The sequence below is a fragment of the Coregonus clupeaformis genome, chromosome 35, assembly GCF_020615455.1.
Source record: "Coregonus clupeaformis isolate EN_2021a chromosome 35, ASM2061545v1, whole genome shotgun sequence".
Lineage (NCBI taxonomy): Eukaryota > Metazoa > Chordata > Actinopteri > Salmoniformes > Salmonidae > Coregonus > Coregonus clupeaformis.
In genome coordinates this window covers 35,726,056-35,744,214 of record NC_059226.1, presented here as the reverse complement: position 1 = coordinate 35,744,214, position 18,159 = coordinate 35,726,056, and the positions used below count along the sequence as shown (strand labels likewise).

General features: G+C 40.8%; 1 protein-coding gene across 1 annotated transcript; it reads right to left on the bottom strand.

Moving 5' to 3' along the window:
• Positions 1–224: 224 nt before the first annotated feature.
• On the bottom strand, positions 225–18,061 carry LOC121551648 (transcription factor E4F1). Its single transcript, XM_041864357.2, has 14 exons — positions 17,839–18,061; positions 17,194–17,336; positions 17,001–17,091; positions 16,605–16,786; positions 8,115–8,235; positions 7,853–8,005; positions 6,343–6,515; positions 5,771–6,016; positions 4,929–5,043; positions 4,377–4,594; positions 3,883–4,081; positions 3,451–3,623; positions 3,046–3,132; positions 225–2,245 (listed from the first exon to the last, which is right to left on the bottom strand). Exons 1-14 carry the CDS (start codon positions 17,933–17,935, stop codon positions 1,880–1,882), a joined length of 2,364 nt encoding a protein of 787 aa, XP_041720291.2. The 5' UTR covers positions 17,936–18,061; the 3' UTR covers positions 225–1,879.
• Positions 18,062–18,159: the final 98 nt, after the last annotated feature.

The window sequence follows — 18,159 nt, the reverse complement described above, 5'->3', positions numbered from 1 at the left end:
ACTGTGTTAGCCACAGACATGATAACGAATCCACCATGGGACACACAATTATGCTCATATTTCCTAATTCAACAGACAAATAGTTTGTACAAAATACTTAAGGTATCAGAATTGCAGAAAATGATACATCAATACACCATTGGCATTACATCATCTGCCCTGTTCACCTTACAGTAGAAGACTATGGGGGATTTGGGACTCTGAGAAGGAAAAAGCCAAAGACATAATGATTATTAGTTTTATTCATGTCAAGTAGCCTGATCCCATTGCATCTATGATACTTCAGAGGAATCTATCAGAGTAAGGACAGGTGTGCAAAAAAAACAGGGGGGGTGAAAAGGTATGTCTTCATTCTGACAGTCCTGAGAAGAATGAGAGAGAAAGCAGGCATGAGAGTAAAAAAAGAGTGAAAAGAAAAAAAGTAGTAACATGAGAAGAGTGAGAGTAAGAGGAGACAGAAGGGAACAACCACCACGGGCAAGGTGAGCAGCAAGGCTGCTTTGTCCTGAATCTGCCAGGCTGATGATTCCACTCCTCCATCTGGGGCCCACTGAGAGCTGCTTGGTTGCCTATGGCAACTGTAAACACCAGACTCAATCAATCTATCAATAAATGAATCATCCGATCACTACTAAAATCAGATTTTCAGTCAGGTATACTGTACACAGGAATCATTCAAACATTAATCCATTCCTTCTTACAAGCACATTTTACACATCCCCAAGACTGAAATAAATTCCTTTTAGTCTTCTGCAGAAACTCAATTCTCAAAGATGAAGTACAGAGTTTATTCATTCCACCCAAACTGAGCCAGTCAGGTAATAGATCACAGAATTTGGCAGTAGTATGAGGTGTCAGTCTGTCGGTCCATCTCCTGGTTGGCCTAGTTGTCCTGCTGTAAGGATGGTATGTAATTGACCTCCTCAGAATAGCACTGGGCCTGTATGGAGACACACCTCAGAAGTACAGTCCAACAGTATCAGATCACGGTCATATTCATTAGGCAACAAAGAGTAGACATTGTCTAATAAGAAATGCTCATTTTGTTTTTCCGTTGCCAAACGTTTTAATATGGTGTGCCCTAATGAATACAACCCACATCAGACTCTCACAATCAATCACTAAAGCATTTCTATGGTCTATGGTCAAGCATAACATAATATTTTATCATGAATCTGTCAAAGGTAAACAACTCCAGAGTCTTTAGGTAGTATAATTGTTTTAAGGAAGGGGGGGGGGGCATTTTCTAAAGTTGATATTTCCTAGTGTAACGTCTAAGTGTAACAGAAACAGTGACAATTCTAGGGATTTGGAGACAATCAAGGCAAATGTAAGTACTTGAGCTCCTGTGACCTAGCTATAAGCCTACTGTTGTACCGTGTGATTGGTTGCTCAGTGTTGACAAGCAATGACATTACAGTTAAGAAAATGTACCAAAATGAAGGCAACTCCACTCCTGTCCAAGTAAAACTAACACTTCAGTCCTCCTTACTTCAGTGACATAAGACAATACCCTTCCTATAAATGATTGCAATCCTTACCCAATAGAAATCTACTGTAATGCCGTCCAATAAAATGTCAAACTTTATGCAAACAGAATCTTTCAACCTTATACAATGACAGTCCTCATGCACACCGTCCTTGGTCTTCACAAAAACTCAAGTGCTTCGTCCTCATTCAAAAGCAGACAGAACAGACATTATACAACGTAACTCCTCAAACATAGACCAACGTTCTCATTCAAATTCCTGAGTTCTCATTAGAAACTCTTCATAAGACATTCGGTCCTCATAAGACACACCATCCTCATAACTCACCCAAAGTCCTGAGTTTTCATAAGACACTCTTCATAACACACTGTCCTCATAACACAAAGTCCTCATATGATGACTGTCTGGATCTCCACCTCCTCCGATGACGTAATAACAAACTCTTCCTCCTGGTGCTCCATCACCTCGACCATGTCCTCGCCCCCCGTTGTCGTTACCATGGTGACCGTGCCATCGGGCGTCTCCAGGGCGCCGCCTCCCGCCAGAAGGGTTCCGTCGCTGATGGCTGAGGCCAGCGTCATGGCAACCTGCGCGGTCAGGTTCTCGGGCGTCGCTATGGTGATGGTGTCGCCGCAGTCGGAGATGGATGTGCCCTCGTCCATGGAGACGTTGCGCACAATGATTTGGTGGCCGCCGACGCTGCCACGCGATTGGTTGACGATCTGCTGCACCACCTTCATGATGTGGTTGCCCATCTGAAAGGTGGGTAAGAGAGCGGGGGATGAGTATTGAGATGCCTTCTTAATGTCTACCTAATAGTTGATTTATCTATGTGGACATTAATGTTTCCATCCCTGTTTTTATGCAAGTCATACCATATTAAAAAAATTAATCATGACAGCTGTGATGGAAACAGGAAGTTTTGGTACAATTGTATTCAACATGGCTGTATCTTTTGTGTTATGATGAACTTCACAGGGTGGTGAAAGTGCATGGTGATGAGCTTGATGCTCCTTTTCAATAAATATCAAGGGTCTTATTCTGGAGACATGATGATCGATGCTTGACTGCCAATTGACAATTACAAATATTATCCATAATAATCTCATCATGTAGACTAGCCTACCCACAATGTATCTGCGAGCTGTTGGCTAGAGACCAGAGTAGGCACGTGCTATTTAACCGTTTTCGGTAGAGTTGAAAATGCGATGGAAACACATTGAACTTTCAATTTTTATTCAGTATATGAAAACGTAAGCGAAAAATAACATTTTGTGTGCACTACGTCAACACACACTGATGTCAGTTTGGTGGAAACATCAATGGTGGAAAAAATTGCAGATTTTAGAATATTTGCGTGAAAATCTGTCGCTAATTGGATGGAAATCTAGCTTTGGTCGCATGTTAAATATACGGCTATGAACGAGCAACCATTAAAAAGGTGGGACTGTTGTATGTTTTGAGGTAGGCCAGCGCTAGTCTAAGCCATCAAGACATAAAACCACTAGAACACCATTTCTTGGCTCCAGGAGAAACAGGAGAGCAGAGCACTGACCTGATTCTGGTTGTCTTGGATGAGAGTCACCTCCTCGCCCTGCCCCTCCTCCTCCTCCTCCTCCTCCTCCTCCTCCTCTCCTTGGGCCTGGGGAGAAGAGAGCAAGAGAGGAGAGAGACAGGACACGTGAACTACAGAACCTTCCATACATACTGACAGCATCATTTGTGAATGTGATGATGCATCTAATTTCTGAGAGAAAAACACAGATCAATATGCTATTAACAATTATGTTTACAGCAGCACCTTGTCTGTGTTTGTGCCTAAAGCTATGCCAGGTCAAGTTGAAACATTCAGTGAATTCAGCAAAAAGTCTGGATTTATTACATTCACATTTTCAGCAGTGTGAAATAGGTAATACATCCATTAGGAGAATAACCCCCCGCCCATCTATAATGGTCTCACCCTAATGATGTACTCCTGGGTGTCAGCCACCACAGAGGAGAACTCCACCAGCACGGCGTGGGGGTCGTCTGACATGATGGCTGCTGTGGCCAGGCTGTCTGCAGACGCCTGCTCCTCTGAGACCACCACGCCTTCCTCCCCAGACCCCTCCTTCTGGCCCACATAACAGCCCCCTAGGATACACATAAAGAACAAATCAATGTAATCCTGTGTAGTGCTATTTGACTGTTTGCTTGTGTCCATTGTTGAATTGATAACCTGTATAAGATAATATGGAAAATCTATTACTTCATCAATTAAAATCAGGGCCAGTACAAGCATAAAGAATAGCAACAGTAATATCACTGATAGGATCCGATGTATCTTAAATTAATCTTATGAATCATCTTAATGCTATACATGACCCAGGAGACAGGTGTTAATCATTCTGACCTTTGGCACGTAAGTGGCGGTTGAGAGTGCCATGCTCGGCGAAGCCCCGCCCACACTTGTGACACTTGAACGGCTTCTCTCCGGTGTGATGGCGGATGTGGCGCACCAGAGAGCCCTTCTCCCTGAAGCCCCGCGAGCAGAACTGGCACACATATGGCTTCTCCTGGGCGTGCGTCCGCTGGTGCACCTGCAAGGCATTCTGGGACAAAAGGGGAGGGGAAAAGTTTAGGAACCAAGGTTTACATGGTAGTTAATGAATTCATCATCTATCGGTTAGTCAACCAATTCACTTCTGACATGCGAGAAAAATTACTGAAATAACCACTCAATCGATGAAGCGCCGAAACTTGACTTAACATTAGCAGACTCCTGCCATTTAAGAAACAAAATAAAAAACTTACGAAAACCAGGAATTCAACAACTTTCAGACAGAATATTTTGCCTGCTTGTCGCTTCCTTGGTTCAAATTAAATAAAAGTTGAGTATGGACAAACCTTGGTCTTGTATCCCTTGTCACAGCTGTTGCAGTTGTACGGCCGTTCCTCTGAGTGGGCCCTCATGTGTTCACGGACGTGTCCGATGGTCTTGTAGAGCTTGCCGCACTCGCCACACTTGTACCTCCTCTCACTCCGGTGGACCTCCATGTGCTTCTTCAACAGGTAGCCTGTCAGGAACTCCTTCAGACACATCACACACTTGAAGGGCTTGTAGCCTGCAGAAATGAGAACATGCATAATGAGCTGCTGTAGGTCGTGTTCATTAGTGAACGCAACAGGTAGTACCTCCCCATCAGACCAGTTTCCTTGGAGACTAATGAACACGACCCAGGTATAGAGGCACTGGGGAGATTTGAGAAAACAATGTAAGACACAGGGAATATGTGATATAAATGCATCTGATTTTGAAACCTTGGCTGAATCCTTTTATCACCACAATTCATCATTTGATATCAATGGATCACCTATGGTGTGTGTGTTGACTAATGGGTTATGCTGAGTCTAGCATTAAAGGAAATCATTAAAAAGACATGGAGACAGTGGTCTTACCGAAGTGACCTTTGACATGGAAGCGGAGGTAGTTGAGCGCCTTAAAGGAGCGACTACAGTGAGGACACTTGTGCATTTTAGACGGCGGCAGATCCTCCTGCTTGTCAGACATGTCCTACAGGACAGGGAAAGGGACATGCATCATGTTTATCAACCACATGCTGTAGGTGAGAGTATACATCATGTTTATCAACCACATGCTGTAGGTGAGAGTATACATCATGTTTATCAACCACATGCTGTAGGTGAGAGTATACATCATGTTTATCAACCACATGCTGTAGGTGAGAGTATACATCATGTTTATCAACCACATGCTGTAGGTGAGAGTATACATCATGTTTATCAACCACATGCTGTAGGTGAGAGTATACATCATGTTTATCAACCACATGCTGTAGGTGAGAGTATACATCATGTTTATCAACCACATGCTGTAGGTGAGAGTATACATCATGTTTATCAACCACATGCTGTAGGTGAGAGTATACATCATGTTTATCAACCACATGCTGTAGGTGAGAGTATACATCATGTTTATCAACCACATACTGTAGGTGAGAGTATACATCATGTTTATCAACCACAAGCTGTAGGTGAGAGTATTAGAAGACATGCACTATTAGAGAAGGAACAAACAGAGAAAGACATTTTTGTGTCTCTGATAATTGAAAATAAAATTGTCTGTGTGGTGACGGATTTCTAACTAAAAGCTTTTTACATTTCTTTAGTACTTATTTATCCAGCATGGTACTGGAAAATATACAAGGATAAAACACATTTAGATAATAAAATACACAGTTGGTAAAATGTTAAATTAATTCCCCCATTGACTAACTCACCCCCATCTCCTCAGCCTCCATCTCCACACACTCCTCCATCACCTGGATCTCCGTCACCCTGCCCTCCACGTCCCTGTCCTGCAGGACCTCTTCAGGCATCCCGTCCAGTGCCTGCTCCTCAACTGACTCCACCTCCTCAGTCTCAGTGAGCGCCTCCAGGGCGATGCCAGAGTTTATGATGGCCTGGCAGATGAGGTTGTCCCCCTCGGCCACCAGGGCCTCTGCCTGAGACTGCTCCAATAGAAGCTGGGGACAGGCAACCAGACAAGAACAGAGGGTCAAACATGGCTGTAGGAAAAATGTGTGACATCCAAAGAGGTTGTAATAAACGTCAACAGGGATAAAGAGGTTGTAATAAACGTCAACAGGGATTTGGGATACAAAGGAAATGCATGTGTTTCTCTATTTCCTTTCATCTGCACTAATGTGATAGAAATGGACAGGCATTTTGTAGGCATTCACAACATGGCCTTTACCTATCCTGTGTTTTCAGATCAGTACAAATTAAAAGGTGAGAGAGGAGACGAGGAAGACAGTTTACAGTACTGAAATGCATCCAGATCTCCACACACCTGCTGTTCCTGCCCTTCTCCCTCCACCTCCATGTGGAAGTGGACCTCGTGGATGACTTCCTGTCCTCCACTGTCAGCCTCCACCACGCTGACCAACGCCGCCTGCGCTTCCTCTTCCTCCTGCTGGTCCACTTCTTGCTGAGCAGCCAATGAGGCGGCCTCTGCCTCCACTCCTGAAATAAAAACATGACACCATCAATACCTTATCTACCGATCGATCAATAAATATTTATCTTTCTATCCATATATTTCTCTTTCCATCTATCCATATATTTATCTCTTTACATATACACAAAAGTATGTGGACACCCCTTCAAATTAGTGGATACGGCTATTTCAGCCACACCCGTTGACAGGTGTATAAAATCGAGCACACAGCCAAGCAATCTCCATAGACAAACATTGGCAGTAGAATGGCCTCACTGAAGAGCTCAGTGACTTTCAACGTGGCAACGTCATAGGATGCCACCTTTCCAACAAGTCAGTTCGTCAAATGTCTGCCCTGCTAGAGCTGCCCCGGTCAACTGTAAGTGCTGTTATTGTGAAGTGGAAAAGTCTAGGAGCAACAACGGCCCAGACGCGAAGTGGTAGGCCACACAGAACGGGATTGTCGAGTGTTTGCAACACTCACTACCGAGTTCCAAACTGCCTCTGGAAGCAATATCAGCACAAGAACTGTTAGTCGAGAGCTTCATGAAATGGGTTTCCATGGTCGAGCAGCCGCACACAAGCCTAAGATCACCATGCGTAATGCCAAGCCTCGGCTGGAGTGGTGTAAAGATTGCAACCATTGGATTCTGGAGCAGTGGAAACGCGTTCTCCGGAGTGATGAATCGCACTTCACCATCTGGCAGTCCGATGGAAGAATCTGGGTTTGGAGGATTGTCAGGAGAACACCACCTGCCCGAAATGCATAGTGACAACTGTAAAGTTTGGTGGAGGAGGAATAATGGTCTGGGGCTGTTTTTCATGGTTTGGGCTTGGCCCCTTCGTTCCAGTGAAGGGAAATCTTAACACTACAGCATACAACGACATTCTAGACGATTCTGTGCTTCCAACTGTGGCAACAGTTTGGGGAAGGCCCGTTCCTATTTCAGCATCACAATACCCCCGTGCACAAAGCGAGGTCTATACAGAAATGGTTTTTCGAGATCAATGTGGAAGAACTTGACAGAACCCTGACCTCAACTCCATCGAACACCTTTGGGATGAATTGGAACACCTAATCGCCCAACATCAGTTCCCGACCTCACTAATGCTCGTGGCTGAATGGAAGCAAGTCCCCGCAGCAATGTTCCAACATCTAGTGGAAAGCCTTCCCAGAAGATTGAAGGCTGTTATAGTAGCAAATGGGTGGGGACCAACTCCATATTAATGACCATGATTTTGGAATGAGACAAGCAGGTGTCCACATACTTTTGGTCATTTAGTGTATGTATCCTACCATCCATCCATATCCATTCATCCATACATGCATGATCCCTCCCTCAATCTTTTGACAGACTGCTACCTTTCTGCTGTCCGTCCTTGCTGACGAGGATCTCCTTGTACTGGTTGAAGCGGATCTTCTCAGTGCAGGGGGTGATGGACTTGAGATGTCTGGTCAGAGCCCCTGACTCCCTGAAGGAGAGCCCACACAGGTTACAGCGGTACGGCCGCTCGTCTGCGGGAAGAGGGGGAGAGAGACTGGTGATAGAGATAGGAAATGAAGCTGCGTATGCCACAAGCGCAAACATCTCATTCTGAGCCCGCCCCCTCCCAGTCCACTGTACCTGTGTGACGGCGGTTGTGACGAATCAGGGAGCCTTTAGTGCGGAAGGCACTCCCACAGTGCTCGCAGGGGAAATTCTTATTCTCACTGTGGGTGATCATATGTGTTCTCAGGATGTTTGTCTAGGAAAAAAGTAGACATACACTCCCAGTCAAAAGTTTGGACACACCTACTTATTCAAGGGTTTTTCTTTATTTTTACATTTTAGAATAATAGTGAAGACATCAAAACTATGAAATAACACATATGGAATCATGTAGTAACCAAAAAAGTGTTAAACAAATCAAAATATGTTATATTTGAGATTCTTCAAATAGCCACCCTTTATAAAGTTCATTTGTGGAATTTCTTTCCTTCTTAATGCATTTGAGCCAATCAGTTGTGTTGTGACAAGGTAGTGGGGGTTATACATAAGATAGCCCTATTTGGTAAAAGACCAAGTCTTTGGCAAGAACAGCTCAAATAAGCAAAGAGAAACGACAGTGAATGATAGGCATGAATGATCAGTTCCCGAGGGAGATTGTAGAAAGGCGCAAAGTTCTGTATCCAATCTTCAAGGAAAACAGATTAAAAGGGAAACGTGTTGCACTAGTGGTGGATAAATTATATATTGACAACCAAATGTTCAGAGACACAAAGTCTACTCCATGGCTATTCTAAAAGTTGTAATAGAGGAGTCAAATATTGGAGCACCTGATACTAGCAATGATAGGGATTGTAATATTAAATAACATTTATAGTAAGTATAGTATTTTATAAAAGGATAAAACGATATAACAAGCAGAATAATACATCTTTAAATACAAATAATTAGAACATGGCTTTTTTGGCGGGAGGTTGTTGTTTTGGCGGATGGTTGTTGTGGTTGGTCCTGTGTTCTCTCTGGCGTCCTTTCCCCCTTGCGGCAGATGTGGATGCGGGTGCGTTTGCACGCTCGGCCCATTTCTTCCGCAGTCAACCATGTGGTGTGCATTTTAGTGTTTGAAAAGGTGCGGCGTTAAGTGAGTGAGAGGGGAAATGGTTGCATATCCCAGAGCCGAGCAGGGGTAGTGAGAGAGAGCTTTCAATTTTGTGTAGAGGGATATACATTTTTAAATATAGTATACATCTAATCTAATTTTTCATTGTCCTATCATGATGGAAAGATCCCTAACCCTATAACCTGGACACCCACCTGAGCGACCCATACACCAAAGAGAAGTTCCCATCTCTTTTATGGACCTGCTGTGAATATGCAGCCTAAACAGAGAAATAAATGTGGTCAGAGACCTAGTTGAGCAGCACCACCCCCTCAAGATTCTGAGCCTGCCTGGCAGGGTTGGTCCTACAAAGCCAGAGCCCCCTGATGGGAGAGCATAATATACAAGGAAATTCTCAAAGCTGCTAATGAGAACCTTGACGACCTTTTACCTAGCCGGTGGGGATTCCGGTGGGGTACGCCCACCCAGGTAGTGGCAGTGCTGGCAACACTGGCTGCAGTAACCCATGGGGAGGGGGTCACACTCGGACAATCAGAGAGGGGGTTTATCATTGTGGCCCAGGTGGCACAAAATAATCAAAGGTCTGACCGCATGGAGATGCTTGGGAAAATGGTTGCAACAGGGGATCAGAGTGTTTGTGTCTCAGGTGAAGAGGGTAGATCTGATCTCCATCACCTAGGACTTGACATAGATTAAGTAGATTAATCAAATCTCACATTGTTATCAATTTCTGCTCAATTTGCATGCTTTCTCAATCAGCTTTAACTGTATGTGCACTCGTAAATCAAGTTATTTCTCGAGTTGGGCTCTGGGATATAACAGCCGTTGAGTATTTGATTTTATGGTGGATTGTGGAGGAGGAGGGTTGAGTGTGTTGGAGTATGTGAGTGTGTGCTTGTCTGGCATCTGTTGTGGGGGGGTGGGGATGTTGGGGGGAGAGGGGATGGACCACGGGAATTATTTGCTAGGATAATAATTGCTTGTCAATGAATTAAATGTAATACAATGGCAATCCGGGTTATATGTTAGAATCCTACGCGTGAACTCCCGACATTATTACGCATATTAATTGATAATGATGGAAAATAGGATATTCATAATAAAAAAAAATATATATATATATAGAGGTGAAAGCATTGGAAATGCTTTTGGCGGAAATGATGACGGCTCAACTTGGGATGGGGAGGGGCTTTAGCGGGGGAATTAGTGGAGAACAATTGAAGGGTTACTCCGTAGCAATGCAAATATCACGGTACAGCTATATGGACACTCAATCATTACGCTATTTTTTATTGGTAAATTTACAAACATATATAATGATAAATAGACTTGAAACTTGTATCTCATTATGGTGTATGGTGAAATAAGTATAGCCAGTTATAATTGTAATGGCTTAGCTGATAATAACAAAAGAAGAACAATATTTACATGGCTCAAAGAGAAGGAATATAATATCTATTGTATACAGGAAACTCATTCAACAATTCGAGATGAAGTAGCGTGGAAAAAAGAATGGGGGGAATATACTTCTCCCATGGGCAAATAAATTCAAAAGGGGGTGATGATATTAATTAATAGTAATTTCGATCCGAATGTGCAAATTGTCCAAATAGATACGCAAGGTAGATGGATTATTTTAAATATGTTATTGGACCATAAACAGATATGGCTCATTAACCTTTACGGACCAAATAATGATGATCCACAATTCTTTGACAATATATATAATAAATGATCAAGCCTGCAAGCAACTCAAGACAATATTATTATGGTGGGGGATTATAATACTGTTTTAAATAGCTCAATGGACCGTAAAGGAAATCACACCACAAACAATCACCCACATGCTCTTAAGGAAATTGTGAATGTCATGGATACATTAGAACTAGTAGATATATGGAGGCTTAAATATACTGATCTAGTGAGATATACATGGCGGAGACTGAATCAAGCTAGTCGTCTTGACTTCTTTCTTATCTCATTCTTGTTGGCACCAAAAGTAAAAAAAAAAGTGTTGATAGGGGACAGAATGCGGTCGGACCATCATATAATAGGCATATACATTACTCTTACTGAATTTCCACGTGGGCGAGGATATTGGAAATTTAATCAAAGCCTATTGGATGATAATTTATTTATAATTAGAACAAAGGAATTTATAACTGACTTTTTCCAACATAACATAGGTACAGCGAATCCCCTTATTGTATGGGACACCTTTAAATGTGCCTTTAGAGGCCATGCAATTCAGTACTCATCTCGAAAACAAAAGCAATTTAGGTCAAAAGAGTTTATACTAAGAAAGGAAATAGAAAGTCTAACAGAACAGATAGATGGCAATAAAAACTGTAACATAGAGGCTCAGAATAAATTAGAGGAAAAACTAAAAGAAATGGAGAAACTTATTCAAGAAAGATCAAGTGTAATATATTATAAAAATAAAGCAAACTGGATGGAATATGGGGAAAAATGCACAAAATTCTTTTTTAATCTTCAACATAGGAATGATACCAAAAAGAACTTAATGAAACTGGTTACAATTGACGGAGTCACCCATAATTCACCAAATGATATTTTGAATGAAGAAACAAAGTACTTTAAGCATATGTTTTCTTTTCAGTCGCCTCCATCTCCTCTAACTGAAGCTAATTGTAGAGATTTTTTTTCTATTGATAATGTCAAATTAACAGCCACACAGAAAGACTCATGTGAAGGTGAAATTACAGAGGAGGAACTTCTGGATGCAATTAAAGACTTTAAGTCCGGGAAAACTCCAGGGTTGGATGGCATACCAGTCGAGGTATACCAAACATTTTTTGATATACTAAGAGGACCGTTATTAGCATGTTTTAACAACTCCTATGTAAATGGTAGATTATCTGACACTCAAAAAGAAGGTCTGATCTCATTATTACTGAAACAGGATACAAGTGGAAAATATAAAGATCCAGTCCATTTACAAAATTGGAGGCCCCTTACACTTCAGTGTTGTGATGCAAAAATCCTAGCAAAATGTATAGCGCATAGAATTAAAAAGGTATTGTCGGATATTATTCATTCTAATCAGACAGGTTTTGTTTACATGGAAGATACATTGGAGATAATATAAGGCAAGTATTGGAAACAATAGAACACTATGGAAAATATGGGAAACCAGGCCTGCTATTCATAGCAGACTTCGAAAAGGCATTTGATAAAGTTCGACTGGGGTTTATATATAAATGCCTGGAGCATTTCAATTTTGGAGAATCTCTTATAAAATGGGTCAAAATCATGTATAGTAACCCTAGGTGTAAAATAGTAAATAATGGCTATTTCTCAGAAAGTTTTAAACTGTCAAGAGGAGTGAAACAAGGTTGTCCACTATCGGCATATCTATTTATTGTGGCCATCGAGATGTTAGCTATTAAAATCAGATCCAATAATAATATCAGAGGATTAGAAATACAGGGCTTAAAAACAAAGGTGTCATAGTACGCTGATGATTCATGTTGTTTTCTTTTAAATCCACAACTAGAATCCCTCCACAGCCTCAGAGGATCTAGATACATTTTCTAACCTCTCTGGATTACAACCAAATTATGACAAATGTACTATATTACGTATTGGATCACTAAAAAATACAATTTTTACATTACCATGTAGTTTACCAATAAAATGGTCTGATGGTGATGTGGATATACTCGGAATACATGTCCCAAAGGAAATAAATGATCTCACTTCAATACATTTTAATAGAAAGTTCGCAAAAATAGATAAGATCTTACTACCATGGAAAGGAAAATACCAGTCAATTTGTGGAAAAATCACCCTGATTAACTCTTTAGTATTATCCCAGTTTACCTATTTGCTTATGGTCTTGCCGACGCCTAGCGAACAGTTTTTTAAATTATATGAGAAAAAAATATTCAATTTTATTTGGAACGGCAAGCCAGACAAAATTAAAAGAGCATATTTATATAATGAATATGAATTCAGAGGACAGAAATTATTAAATATTAAAGCATTAGACCTATCACTAAAAGCTTCAGTCATACAAAAGTTATACTTAAATCCGAACTGGTTCTCAAGCAAATTAGTAAGATTGTCTCACCCAATGTTCAAGAAAGGCCTTTTTCCCTTTATTCAGATTACAACCTCTCACTTTCAGTTATTTGAAAAGGAAATAATCTCCCAAATGTCACTATTTCTAAAACAAGCCATAGAAAGTTGGTTGCAATTTCAATTTAATCCTCCAGAAACGACAGAACAAATAATGCAACAAACATTGTGGTTAAATTCAAATATACTAATTGACAAAAAACCTTTATTTTTTGACAGAATGTTTAAAAAAGGTATAATCTTCGTAAATTATATCATCGGTAGGACTGGTGGAGTTATGTCGCACATGCAGCTAACAAAAACATATGGAAATGTCTGCTCTACCCAAAATTACAACCAAATAATTGCAGCCTTACCGCAAAAGTGGAAGAGGAAAGTGGAAGGGGGAGAAAGTAAGGAACTTGTCTGTCGGCCTTGCATTAAAGAACATAATTGGTTAAGGAAAACTGTGATAAATAAAAAAGTATATCAGTTTCATTTAAGGACCAAAGGATTGACAGCCGTCCCATATAGATTGCAAAATAGTTGGGAAGAGATCTTTGACGTACCGATCCCATGGCATAGTGTTTATGAAGTGACACGCAAAACGACACCGGATTCAAAAATTTGAAAGACTCTATTTAAATTATTATATAAAATTCTTGCTACCAATAGAATGTTATTTATATGGGGGATACAATCTTCCCAGCTCTGCAGATTTTGCTGTGAAGAGACAGAATCATTAGATCATTTGTTTTGGTTCTGTCCATTTGTAGCTTGTTTTTGGACACAGGTCCAGGAATGGCTAAAGGATTGCAATATTTACCTGGAACTAACCTTGCAGATAGCATTACTGGGTGATCTGAAAAGTCATAGTCAATCAATCAATAATATAATAATACTTTTAGCAAAAATGTTTATTTTTAATTCACAATCTGTAGAAGCAATGAGAATAGAAAGGTTCAGAACTTTTGTAAAACATCACAGTACGGTTGAAATATATATGGCAAATAGAAATCCTATATGGATGGTGTTAAGAGATAGATGGGAGGTATTGAATAGAGTTGAAGGATGGGACTAATAACAAATAACAACAAATAATAACAAAGATATCTAATAATGTAAGCATACTGTGTCCATAATAAGTATATAGGTTGTATGTTGGGAGCTTTTGGGAAAGAGCACAGTTAGAAAGATATGGCATATAGAAGCAAACCGGATGGACATCATGAAAATGATCGGAGGGGTTGAGAGTAGAAGTAGTTCAGGAGCAAAAAATAATAAAAATAAAATATATATATATATATATATATATATATATATATATATATATATATATATATATATATATATATATATATAAAATAGATTTATTGTAAAATTAACTCTGTCCATAAGGTGTAGATAGTAATTATAGACCAAAAGTAGAGGCCTGGGCATTGTTGTTCACTAATTTACTCCAAGTAGGGAAAGGATGGTGGGGTTGAAAAGTAATAAAGGGGAGTATATATAAAAATAAATTAAAAAAATGGGGGATTGGAAGTGATGCAGACAATTACATTGATAGAAGATACAATCTATCTGCAATATTAAGCTGATCCATTCCCCCCGAAAATAAATAAATAAATAAAAATATTAAATAAAAACAAAAAAAGAAAAGAGAGAAACGACAGTCCATCATTACATTAAGACATGCAGTTGCAAAAACCATCAAGCGCTATGATGAAACTGGCTCTCATGAGGACCGCCACAGGAATGGAAGACCCAGAGTTACCTCTGCTGCAGAGGATAAGTTAATTAGAGTTACCAACCTCAGAAATTGCAGCCCAAATAAATGCTTCACAGAGTTCAAGTCACAGACACATCTCAACATCAACTGTTCAGAGGAGACTGCGTGAATCAGGCCTTCATGGTCAAATTGCTGCAAAGAAACCACTAATAAAGGACACTAATAAGAAGAAGAGACCAGCTTGGTATAAGAAACACGAGCAATGGATATTAGACCGGTGGAAATGTGTCCTTTGGTCTGGAGTCCAAATTTGAGATTTTTGGTTCCAACCGCCGTGTCTTTCCCACCGTAAAGCATGGAGGAGGAGGTTTTATGGTGTGGGGGTGCTTTGCTGGTGACACTGTCTGTGATTTATTTAGAATTCAAGGCACACTTAACCAGCATGGCTACCACAGCATTCTGCAGCGATACGCCATCCCAACTGGTTTGGGCTTAGTGGGACTATCATTTGTTTTTCAACAGGAAAATGACACACCACATCTCCAGGCTGTGTAAGGGCAAATGTACCAAGAAGGAGAGTGATGGAGTGCTGCATCAGATGACCTGGTGAAGGAAAAGCAGCCAACAAGTGCTCAGCATATGTGAGAACTTCAAGACTGTTGGAAAAGCATTCCAGGTAAAGAGAATGGCAAGTGTGTGCAAAGCTGTCATCAAGGCAAAGGTTGGCTATTTGAAGAATCTAAAATATATTTTGATTTGTTTAACACTTTTTTGGTTACTACATGTGTTGGGTTCTATTTTTCTCATAATTGGATCTGTATGTAATGAATAGCTTAGAAGGAATGCATTAATGAGGAGCATAGGTTTGAACTGTACTGATATAAATTGTTTCACATAACAGGCTGTTATTCATGTGAGGAACGTTAGGGGCTAGGATGAGATAAAACTTGTATTTCTTATAGATAAGACTTGTATTTCTCACAGATACGAACACTGCCTCTTTGTTGTCTGTGAAACCGTCCTTGAACGTGGGTACATGGAGTACAGTGGAATGGTGTCTTTTGGGTGCTGACTCCGCAGGTTATTATGATAGCAACTTATGCCTGGCAACAGTGTGCAACAAATGGAGTGCCGAGGGGTGGGACTAACCCGTGCACCAACGGATTGGCTGAGTAAGTCTAAACCACGCTCAGTCTCTACTCTGATTGGCCAGCAGGTAGCGGGAACTATCTCTGTCAGAGTATTTGAAGAAGAACTTAGAACAATGGATCAGTTCTCTGAGTGCCCTGCGTGGTATCTCAGCGGACCCGTATATACGAACCTTCATACTTATCATACATACATTTTGCATATAATAAATTAAGCTTGGATTGAAGATCTCTTGATTCTTATTCCAATACCAGATTTGAATTACGCAATTTCTAACACATGATTCCATGTGTTATTTCATAGTTTTGTCTTCACTATTATTCTACAATGTAGAAAATTGTAAAAGTAAAGAAAAACCCTTGAATGAGTAGGTGTGTCCAAACTTTTGACTGATACTGTAGGTTTGTTTGATAGAGCATAAACAAGGGAAGAACAAAACAGCTGATAGCTGTGCTTTCCAAACTTTCTTCTAGACTAGACAAGGTAGTGACAATCTGTATGGGTTCATTCTCAAATCTATATCAACATGAAGCACAGGTACAGTACGACTCACCGTTTTGAATGTCTTCTCACATGTTTGGCAAATGTAGCGTCCATCTTTGTTGACCCTGTAGACTGGTTTGTCTGCACCGTCAGGGCTGTGGTCCTCAGTCCCCTCTGTGTGACCAGTAGCCTTCCCTGTTCCACCTCTCTTCCTGTGACTTCGACAGGAGTGACCTTCAACTACTACATCACCTGAGAGAATATAAGGGCGGTTAATTCAGTCCCCTCCAGGATTCTTTTTTGACAAACCCATTTCAACAGGGCATGAAAGTAAAAACAGGAGGAAATTGGGTTTCTGAGGGAATATAAACTTCATCATGAGATGAACCAATAACGTCTTATCAGTTATGGCCAGATGATACTGGAGGGTGCCAGAGTGCAAACAGGTCAATGAACATTGAATTACCGTTGTTGTTGGACTTGTCTGGTTCATCTGAAGACAGTCCACTTGCATCCATTCTTGCCAAGGTAGCAGAGGTTCCATCTGGGGCAGAAACCTGACCAAACACAAACGTTTTTACATATCACCCCTTGCGTTTATGAATTCTACAAACTACATTGAGTAGGTACCGAGTGTGCAATTTCCCGGGCTAGCCTACCTCTTGGTTGTCATCCCGGGGTTTATTGACGGGCATCTGTGGTTCCTGTGCCCGCGTGCAGTTCTGGTGCAGCTTGTGCCGGATGAATGCCTCCAGCGTACAAAACTCGGACTGACAGCGTCCGCACTTGTGGACATCTTCATCTACAAGTGAAATAAATGCATGATAAACATGCGTACAATCAAGAACACACTTGGTTAAAGTTACATTTTTATGACTGACTGGCTAGCTAATTAATTGACACATGCAAGTGATTGGACAGTGACATCACAGATAAAACATATTTAGTGACATAGCTAAGTTAGCTAGCTAGCTACTGTAGCAAGTGGAGCCGCCGGCTAACTTAGCTAACGTTAGCACAGCTAGCAAGCCTAGCTCGTTAGCAAGGTTAAATCAGATAAGTTACACTACAATCCGAGGATGCTAGCTAACTAAATCTGACCAGCGCGAGCTACATTAGTTAGCTATCTAGCTGGCTGGCTAGCTCTGACCCGGTACAGTGCAAGCTACAGCTAAAGTGCACCGACCTTATTTTGTCACCTACCTAACAAGCTAACTAGCAGCTAAATAAGTTAAATCAATAAGAGTGGGCCTACATATGCCAATAAAAATATATTACTGTTTTTGCACGTAAACTGTCTTTACCTTCATCTCCGAGAGTTGTTTGAATTGTGACGATGTTGTTGCCGTGATCCGTTTTCTCGCTCACTGTTTCTGCCGTATTATTATTTTCTACATTCATGTCGTTTGAGTTCTCCGTCTCTGTCGCAACGCTACTAGAGGGAAAACATGGCGGATTTACGACCTCGTAGTCATAACAACAAAAGGGCAAGACAAGGGAAGGATTTATTTTCTTTTCAGATGTAGGTAATAATTGCCTTTTTGCCACCTATTACATGGCCAACTCTGATGTCTGAAATTATCATTTATATAAATGTAACCAAGACTGTGGCGAATTTTAATTAG

Excerpts from the sequence above, each read along its gene's own strand:
- LOC121551648 (XM_041864357.2), bottom strand. The coding sequence starts at position 17,935 with ATGAATGTAGAAAATAATAATACGGCAGAAACAGTGAGCGAGAAAACG. Across the intron at positions 3,624-3,882 it reads CCGCCACTTACGTGCCAAAG|GGGGCTGTTATGTGGGCCAG; the intron begins GTCAGAATGATT and ends TGTGTATCCTAG. Across the intron at positions 2,246-3,045 it reads TCCAAGACAACCAGAATCAG|ATGGGCAACCACATCATGAA; the intron begins GTCAGTGCTCTG and ends CCCACCTTTCAG.